The following is a 9,808-nucleotide window of genomic DNA, read 5'->3' as shown; positions in this document are numbered from 1 at the left end:
TCCCTCCTTGGAAACCTTATTTCGGTCACCCTTCCCCCAGTGAAAAACGGTATATTTTGGGGTGCAATCTGACCGTGCTTTGAGATCTCCCCACAACGTGCACCAGTGAGCTTCGACAGCTGGACCCCCGAAGGATGACGACTCGTTTCAGTAGCTATACCCTACCTGTCCTCCTTTCCTCCCTCTTCCCTGGTCTTACCCTTCTCTTCCCCAGATTCCCTCACCAACGCATATCAGCTGTGGTTATTTCAATAAAATTGCATTTTGTTGATTTGTTACTGCAAACCCCCTGTGCCTTGCTGGTTATTTTTTTTGCACAAAAAATCATCCGTCACCCATTCACTCGGGCGGACCATGACACCTTTGAGGGTGAGGTCTCCCCCTCCCACAGCAGGAAGCGTAGTCACTCTTTTCCCGATTGAATGGCTTCTTAGCTCTTACATGGATGTTTAATGCCTGACACATCCACCCTTCATCTGACCTGTATCTCGGCCAGTATACATGATTGCTCCTAATTTCCCTTCTGGTCCATTCTACCATGCAATAGTGAATCACTTTGAGCTGATCCTTGTCTCTGGTATTTGGGTCATATTTCCATTGGGCTAGTTTCCTTCCCAGTGGGCCATGTGGGGGTATACCTATTGGTACGTCTTCAATTTCCACTCCTCCCCTTGGGGATTCTCTATTTGCACATAGTCCCATCCTGACTGGTGATCACAGGCCCTGCCCCGACAGAGCCCACCTTTCTAACCACAGGCCCTCTGGACAGAGCCTGCCTCTCTCAGAAGGGAAAAGGAAAGCGGGGTGGGAAAAAAAGAAACAAGGAAAGGAGGAAAGAGAAGGAAAGGGAAGGGAGAGAAAAAAAGCAAAAATCTGTACTTCTATTTTGACAAGTAAAAACAAAAAAAACTTATGATCCAGGGGCTTCTGCATCAGCGGATTGGTCTCTGCCCTTCCTCTCCTCCTCGGTTCAATGCTCCGGTCTCACGGTAACACTCTGCTCCCTGTCCCGCCTGGCTCAGCTCGGTTATGGCCTGCCCCTGGCCCAATTCCCCTCAGCAGCTGCAGTCCCACCCCTGGCCCGACCTGGCTTAGCTTTGGTGGTTCCGCCTGCCTTGATTCGACTCAGCAGCTTCCATCCAACTTCTAACCCAACTTGGTTCAGCTTTCAGTGGTTTCTCCACCCCAATTCAACTCGGAGGCTCTGCCCGTCCCAGTTCAGCTCGGCAGCTGCGGTCCTGCCCCTGGCCTGACTCGGCTCATCCTCAGCGGCTCCACCTGCCCTGATTTGGCTCGGCTCAGCAGCCAGCCCAGCCTGACCTCCTCGGTTCGGCAGCTCCGCCCTGACACGACTTGGCTTGGTGGCCAGACTGCCCCGACCCCCTTGGCTTGGCAGCACACAAACTGCTGCACCAGCTCCTGGGTGATCCCCTGCAGCAAACCCCTTGGTGATCACCCTGCTTCCAGCCCGGCTTTGGCTGGCCCTGGAAATTACAGCACTGGCTGCACCCCAGAGGCTGCCCCCTCTCTGAGCACCGTGCGAGCCACAGTGTCACGTGGAGCTTATAGGTGGCCATTGAATCTTAGTGTGTATTGTATAGGTGGCCTTTGAATCCTAGTAAAATATATGTATTGCATAAGTGGCCTTGCCCCGATCCTAGTTGTTCTAAATGGGCGGCAGCTGTGGCTAATGAAGATAACTGGGATAAAAGGGTGGGTTGGCCGGTCAGGGAGAGCCTTAGAGGAGCCCTGATGAAGAAGCAGAAACAACACTTCTGTGAAGAGCTGCTTATGAGGAAACCACCCATAAGGTAGCGGACTCTAGAAATATGGTAACAACAGAGCTCACTGGCTCCCGTGGTGTGTGCCGGCTGGGAATCCCGCTGTGGGTCCCCATCCTGGCACAAACACAGTTTCCCCAATGGGTGAACCCCGTTCACAAGTCCCCACAAACCCTTCAGTCTTACGTGTCCTCTCGGCCATGGGGTCCTTGTCTATGGGATACCCACTTTCCTGCCCCCCATGCGTGCCACTGTTCCTTTTTCCTTTCTACCGTCCAATATCCTGATGCTTCAAGGGACCAGGATGGATCCAGTATATTACTAATATGAAGCTCACTTTCATATACTGGAATTACAGAGTCACAATCTGGCCAGAAATATTTATGTGAATGGTACCCACCGCTCTTCCCCTCTTTTCATTATCCAGTCTCCTGGTGTCTTTGGGCTTACAGCCTGCAACCACTGGTGGAACTGGGAGAGTCCGACAGACTACGCCCAATCTGTAGCGGGGGGCGCCCCTTTTGAAAACTCCTAAGGCCACCAGGTGTATTTCCTGGACAAGTCCCCATTTGTGAGAAATGATGCTCACTTCCAAAAATTTAAAAGGATTATTAAAACCTTCTCAAAAAATACAACAGAAGACTGAATACAGAAAATATAACGGCACTGGGAGCAAAGGATTTTTTCCCACTATGTGCTTGTCCACACAATGGATGTTTCACCTTTTAACCCTTTAGCCCCTCTCAAATCTTGTTAATCAACTCTTTCTTCACTGTCCAGTGGTGGAGGTCACTTCCTTACATCTTGATTGACAGTCAGGTGTTGCCATAGTAACAAGCCAACCCTCCCAAATACCCCAACTACCAGGTAACCTTGTGATAACAACACAAGGGGGTGTAAAACATAACTGTAAATCTATAAAACTTGTCTTAACATATCCATAATATCTGCCTTTTAATTGTGAGACTCAACCATCGCATTACTCATCTATCACACAATTATATCAAAACTGCTTCCTGTTCCACCCTGACTGTCCCTGCAGAGGAACAGGGCATTTTTCATGCACTTCCACAAGGTCAGGCTACTCATTTCATGGTGAGTCTGAGATGGAAATGGCCATAATAAGAAGGAGAAAAGCAAAAGGAAATGGATTGGAAAATCTTAGAAAAAATTACCCTTCTTACAGGCAAGGTTCACCAAGTCATTCCCTGCATTTCTCCTTTTCAGATCCTTTCAGTCTTCTACTCTGGGAGATGCAGCTTGTTCTGCTGCTTATCATGAACCTATTGTTTTCATGCTCTTGATTTATACCAGCACAAGAGATGTACAATCATCTAAACTGAAAACAGAAAGAAACTGCCTCTGACAATCAATTTTCATGTTCTAGATCACTTTCCAGGTGTCTGTGGAGATGTGTGAATAATTATCACACAACTCTCCATTTCCGGCTGCAGCTTCTGGAGATTCTTTCTCTGAATTCAGTCAGGGTTGCATTCCCCAACAAGTCTTGGTACCACATCCTGTTTTCCAAGGTTGGAACAGTCACAATGAAAACCTCACCAACAGCACAACTCCCCAGTCCACCAGGAAAAGAAAGGACGAGTTGTCCAGTTCTCTAAACCTTTGTCTTGCTTTGCTGCAAGAATCCTGCTGCACGGACAGTGCTGAAAGCCAAGAGAAGCTGCAGTTGGGGACACATCTTGTGACAGGAGCTTGACCTCATTTCCTAGGAAAGGTTCTTGAAAAGAGCAGACAGGACTGTGGAGAAGATACCTGGAAAACTGAAACAGCTTTCCAGAAGTGCAATGAAAATGGAAAGAAACCATCTGAAATGTTTTCCTCTCTTTATTTCCATGTTCCCCTTTTCCATCTTGCACTACTTTCCCATCCACTTAATTCCAAATGGATCTCACCTCTAAGATCGATGACTTGGCGAGTTTTAGACACTCTAAAATACCATGACCTACACACAGTTTGCCTTCCCGTTTTTGTTGGAAAGCAATGCTGGAGTCATCAGTGCAGTGCTTGGGTCGGGCACGAATCCTGCAGGCAGGAATGTGCCCTGCCAGTGTGTGACCCTTAGCAGGGAAAATGCTCAGCAATCCTGCAGGCAGGGAATGTGCCCCGGCAGTGTGTGACCCTCAGCAGGGACAATGATCAGCAATCCTGCAGGCAGGGAATGTGCCCCGGCAGTGTGTGACCCTCAGCAGGGACAATGCTCAGCGATCCTGCAGGCAGGGAATGTGCCCCAGCAGTGTGTGACCCTCAGCAGGGACAGTGCTCAGCAATCCTGCAGGCAGGGAATGTGCCCTGGCAGTGTGTGACCCTCAGCAGGGACAATGCTCAGCAGCGTTGCTGTGCTCCGTCTCCATGGAACCATGCCAGGAGCAGCTGCTGAGCTCAGAAGCCATCGCAGCCCCCGCCCTGCCCCAGAGCCCCTTGGCAGGGTGGGCTCCTGCCCTGGCTCTGTGTGCCAGGAGCCGTCAGCGCTGGGTGCAGGGAGCCCAGGGAAGGCACAGAAACGCTGGGTGAGAAATGCTGGGGCAAAGCGAGATGGGCGAGTGCAGCCGGCCAGGGCAGAGGAGCAGCACGCCCAGGGGGCACAGCCTGCAGGACAGATGGCCAAGGGGAGAAAACAACAAACTGCTCAGGAGGGTGGAGAACAAACTTCTAGTTGCAAACTTCAGAGAATGAGGTACTTGGGAAATCTTAAACAGCATTGAATTACAGTAAATCACTTGACAAAGCACTGACTTCGCAAACTCTAACCTGTCCAACTTCAAGTTATCCAGATTTCGAGAAGACGAAGTCAGGAGAAGAGAGAGAGGGAGAGAGAGATCCACAGTCAGTCTTGGGTCTCAGCTGCTGTGAGCTCCAGGGCCGTGGGATGTGTCAGTGTCACACCCGTGTCACAGCCTGACCTGCTCTGGTCCCTCTCCCAGGTGGGGTTTGTGGGGTGCCAGGGGCTTGGCTGCCACTTTGGGGCTGGGCCAGAGGCTGCAGTGGCTGGGGTGGGGCAGTGACCACCCCACCTATGTAGAACTCTCCCTGCCCCAAACACACACTGGAGATGTCTGGGGCCGTTCATCATTTCTCTGCTTTCCAGCACTGAGGCAACGGACTCTGGCTACAGCTCTGAGCTCGTGCCCAAGGCAACCACCTCTGGCAATGGGGCTCCATGGAGCTGCTCTCAGGAAACTCCCATGAGCTGGGGAGTGCCCCAAAACTGCCTCAGAAACGTGAGATACCTCCAAAATCTCTTCAGGAATGTGGATTATTCAAGAACTCATTCAGTAATGGGCTCCCCTTCCCTTCATCATCCCCAAACATTGGCGGTCTCATGCCAGACCCCAGCCCACCTCCCCAATCCCAACCCCAACTCATCCCACCCCTCGTGGACATCATGACCACCTACCCAAGCCATATTTCCTCAATTCCCACCTCCCAAACCCCATCCCACCCATCCTGCCCCACCTAATGCCCATCTCACCCCTCCTGATTTGAAGGCCACTTTGCTCAATCCCCTTCCAACACCATTCCACACCAAAGAGCTGTGGAATCCAGGAATTTTGGGGTGGGATTGAGTAGTTTTCAATGGCATTGAGGTGACAGATTGAACCCTCTTGTCTCTTTCAGTGCCAAGAAAGGGAAACAAGTACATCAAATACCCCCAAATTCTCCCAATTATCTCCCTGAATCCCAGATTGCCCTGAAACACAAGTAAAAAGTGAGGCTTTAGATGCCATTGATGAATTTATTGAGTTTTACCCCAATTTTCTCCGTTTTAAAGGGATGAAGATGAATCCAAAGAAAATTAGGGTCAAAACAAAAGAATGTCCAGCTGCCTTCCCAATGCAGATCACCAGGAATGTGGATGGCCAGGGCTCTGACCAACGTGGGTCCTCCCATGGGGGATGAAGCTGGAGCAGTGCATGAAGCTCCTCCTGCAGTTGGGGCACTCACAGGGCTGCCCTTACCGGTGCCTCTGTTGGTGTCGGGTAAAGAACGAGCGGTCTGAGAAGCTCTTCCCACACTGGGGACACTCGTAGGGCCTCTCCCCAGTGTGGATGCGCTGGTGGGTGACGAGGGTGGATCTGTGCCTGAAGCCCATCCTGCAGTCGGGGCAGCAGAAGGGCCTCTCCTCCGTGTGAATGCGCTCATGTACAAGGAGGTGGGTGCTGGTGTGAAACCTCTTCTGACACTTGGGACACTCGTAGGGCCTCTCCCCGGTGTGGAACCTCTGGTGGACAACCAGGTCGGATCTGTGGCTGAAGTTCATCCCACATTCCAAGCACTTGTAGGGCCGTTCCCCAGTGTGGATCCTCTGGTGGCAGATCAGGTTGAATCTCTTCCTGAAGTTCTTCCCATACTCCAAGCACTCATAGGGCCTCTCGCTGTCATGAAGCTGCTCATGGGCCACCAGCTCTGAGCTCTGGCTAAAGCTCTGTCCACCTTCCTGGTTCAGGGTGGGTCTTTCCTCCTCAGAGCACCCTGGGCTGGGTTTGCAGCCCCTCCTTGTGCGGGATTGCCGGGACTTTTCCTCCCCATTGGGTTCCTGCACTGTGGAGTCACTCAAAACAGCCTCTTCCACGAGGTTCTGCTGTGGGGATTTGTCCTCCCTGCTCTCCATCCTCAGCTCCTTCCCTGGGGAAAGAAGGACAAGGAGAGGATGGGATTTGCCTCCGTGCCACCCGAAAGGGGAAGGAGATCCCCCCAGTGCATGCCCAGCAGGACGGGCTTGGCAGCAGGGTTGTCCTGCAGCCGGGGGCTGTGCTGGGCTGGGGGATGGAGCAGGAGAGAGGGGGAAAGGGGCACTGACTTCCTCCTGGGTGTCCCGGGGCATCTTTCTCTTCCTCCAAGCCTTCTCCTCCTCCATATAACCAAGGTTTGGGAATGGGAAATCCTGGTTTGGGGAAAAACAAGGTGTGAATGCCTTGGGTTGGAGATTCCTCCCACCCAAGTCCATCACTAGAAGTCATCTGGTGTCCATAAAATCCTTCAAAAATCAAGAGTGAATCAAAAAAAGCCACCAGGATTTTCTCATTTCCAGTCTCTGGGGTTCTGGTGGTCCCCTGTCTCAGGGCTGTTGGAGATCCCATGGGCACTGGGGATCTCCCATCTCCAGGGTCCTGCTTAGGGATGCTGGGGGGTTTTGGGGTTCCCTTCTCCAGCCTCACCCCAGTCCTGTCACTAGGGGCTCTCCCCTCTTCCCACCACCCTCTCCTGGTTTAGGGCAAATTTGGGAGAAAATCTCCAAAAGCGTTTCCTCTAGAAAGCAGATGCAAGCGGCCCCTCCTCCAACCAGATCGAGAAAATATTTCCATGGAGAAAAGGGGAAAAACCGGTTTATTTAACAGGCAAAGCATTCACCAGCACAAAAAATGAACAATATTAAAAAATAAAACCTCTTGCCGCTCCAAAAGAGATGACAAACTCAGAAAGTCCCTCCATGGGCTGTAGCTCGGCTCACTCAGTCTCTTATCAGTCTCTTATCAGTCTGTTAACGGCCCCTCCAGCACTGGAATTGCCGCAGCCCAGGCTCAGCCTGGTGGGCCACAGGTGGGAGCTGCCAGCGGTGTTCTGGGTGTTCAGTCCAGAGCAGCTTTAAACAGCTCCAAAGAAAAAGAAAAACCACAGTCCAGGGAACTTCTCTGCCTCAGTGAGCTAAAACTAACGAAAAGCAAAGGAGAGCTCTGTCCTGCTGTCTGTCTGTCCAACTGCAGACAACTGATACCTTAGGTTTTAAATTTTTCCATTCTGTTTTGATGTGCAGCTTTTAGCTTTATATTAACTGTTACTGGGATCTTTTCACAGGGTGGTGAAGACAAAACAATCCTGTTCTAGCTGGAGACTCAAGGACAATCTCATCAAACTTCAGGCCCAAAGCATAAAGAACCTGGAAATAAGACAGCAGGCAAGCAAGCAAGGAAGATGTAACTTCATAATTTGAAACTATTAAATTGAGCAGTTAACTTCTATATACAAATGGACTAAAACTTGTTTAAATGTGAGATCTCATGAGCAAGCCCTCTTTTGCTCCCATCTTGGAGCCATCCAGGCAGAGCCACACCTGTGGCTCCTCTGCTGCCAGGGTGTGGCCTTTGAAGGCACTTCAATAAAAATCAACTGTATTCCTCTTAACTCCGTGTGGCCTCTGTTCCAGCTCCTTAAGTCATCACAACAGTCCAGGAGCCGGAATGTGGAGGAGTGAGTGCAGTGTATGAAAACAAACTGCAGCTTCTTCCTCCTCCCCTTGGCTCTCATAACCAGCCTTAAATGCACAGAACTCATTTCTGGGCTAAACAGACCGATGGGGTACGAGCATCATGAAGTCACCCCAGGACACCCCTGTCAGGGTCAGGGGGTCCCGTCCCCGCCTCATCTCCGGGCTGCCGGGGGTCCCCCAGCTCCGGTATCGCCCCTTCCCCTATTGCCGCCCCGAGGGTCCCCTGTTCCACAGCCCCGGCTCTCATGGGGATCCCCAAAACCAATGTCCCGCCCCGTCGGTACCGGGCCATCCCCACGTGGACCCCCCAGGACCCTCTCGAGGGGCGATCGCGGCTCCTCTCCCCCCGATAAAGCTCCTCTGAGGGAGCTCGGAGATACCCGGGGCTCGAGTCCGGGATCTGCCGGCTCCGAACACTCTCCAAAAAATCCTCCCTGAGACCCCTGGCTGGAGCCGGGGCGAGCTCGGCCTCCGCCCTCCCCTGCGGCTCGGGGCTGGGGGCGATGCTCCCGGGGCAGGGGGTGCTGCAGGCTCGGCGTGCGGGCGCTGCGAGCGCCGCGATTCTCCCGCTCCTGCTCCTGCTCCTCCTCTCCCTCCTCTTCCTCCCGCATTTCCTCCGCTGCCAGCCCGGACCCCCCTTTCCCACCGCTCTGCCCCGCGGCCCCGCAGCACCGGCTGCTGGCTGGGGGAGCCCCCGATCGGCCCCAGGGCTGGGCAGGGGCTCGGGGACCCCCCCGGGGCGGATCCGTCCCCCGGCCCGAGCCCCAAATTCCGCTCCGGGGCCGCCGGGCTCTGCGGGCCCGCCTGGCAACCGGTGAGTCATCGGCGAGAAATGCTCTGGTTGGCTGGAAATTGTTTACCGCGTCCTCTGATTGGCTGGAATTGTAAAAGGCGCTACGCCCTGCGGGTGTGCCTAGGAGCTGCGGAGGCCGGGCGGGAGCCTTTTCCCATTTCTTTCTGTTCTCTGAGACCTCTTTCCTTTTTCTTTCTCTCTTTGAGACCTCTTCCCGATTTCTTTCTCTCCCTTTCTCCTCCCTATTTCTTGTTCCGTTCAGTCCACGCTCAATAATCGCCGGTTGCTTTCCCACGCTCTCATTCGCTCCTTCACTGGGGCAGAGGCGTCTCTCCCTCGCGGGGTCGTAATCCATGGACAGGGTCCCTTCCCACCCCAGTCCCTGGAAAATGTCCATCAAAGCCACCTTTGCTGTGTGCTCTGGGAGCCCACAGAGCTGCTGGATCTACTCCCCTTGGGAGAGAAGCTCCTTGGGAGGCACGGCAGGAGCAGCACCCTGGGAGCCTCGGGAATGCCCCTCTGGGATCCACGGCACACACTGCCAGGGTCTGGAATTCCAGATCTCAGCTATGAAAAGATGTTCCTGCCCTTGAGGGCAAAGCTGTCAAGAAGGAGCCAAAAGCCAAGTGGAGCAAGATCTTACAGTGGCATTTCACTGCGAGCCTTCATAACTTCCCCCATGGTTGTTGTAGCTCCTGAATTGGGAATTAAATCCGGGCACGGTCTTTGGTGTGAGCTGCCCTGGGTCAAGGGAGACACTGAGAGAGAAACAGAGCAGGCAAAGAGAGGCAGGAGAGAAAAGAGGGCACAAACACAGTCAGCTGAGAAGGTGGCACTCTGAAAACAGACCAGAACTGACTGAAAAGGAATATAACAGAAAGGAATAATTTTGCACCTTTTTTTTTTACTATCAAAATACAATTTCTTCCCCTTCTCACAAACCTCTTGCCAGTGTCATTCAGCAGGGCTGTCAGAAAGTCCTTCATTCTGGGTGGATGTTCCAGGCTG

General features: G+C 52.7%; 1 protein-coding gene across 1 annotated transcript; it reads right to left on the bottom strand.

Annotated features, from left to right (window-relative positions):
- Positions 1-5,661: 5,661 nt before the first annotated feature.
- On the bottom strand, positions 5,662-8,163 carry LOC131096415 (zinc finger protein 586-like). The gene is made up of 2 exons (XM_058044753.1): positions 8,101-8,163; positions 5,662-6,396 (listed from the first exon to the last, which is right to left on the bottom strand). The coding sequence occupies exons 1-2, from the start codon at positions 8,161-8,163 to the stop codon at positions 5,755-5,757; spliced, it is 705 nt and encodes a 234-aa protein (XP_057900736.1). The 3' UTR covers positions 5,662-5,754.
- Between the last annotated feature and the right edge of the window lie 1,645 nt (positions 8,164-9,808).

The sequence above is a fragment of the Melospiza georgiana genome, unplaced genomic scaffold (genome assembly GCF_028018845.1).
Source record: "Melospiza georgiana isolate bMelGeo1 unplaced genomic scaffold, bMelGeo1.pri scaffold_29, whole genome shotgun sequence".
Lineage (NCBI taxonomy): Eukaryota > Metazoa > Chordata > Aves > Passeriformes > Passerellidae > Melospiza > Melospiza georgiana.
The sequence above is the reverse complement of the archived record's forward strand: the minus strand, read 5'-3'. Positions and strand labels throughout refer to the sequence as shown.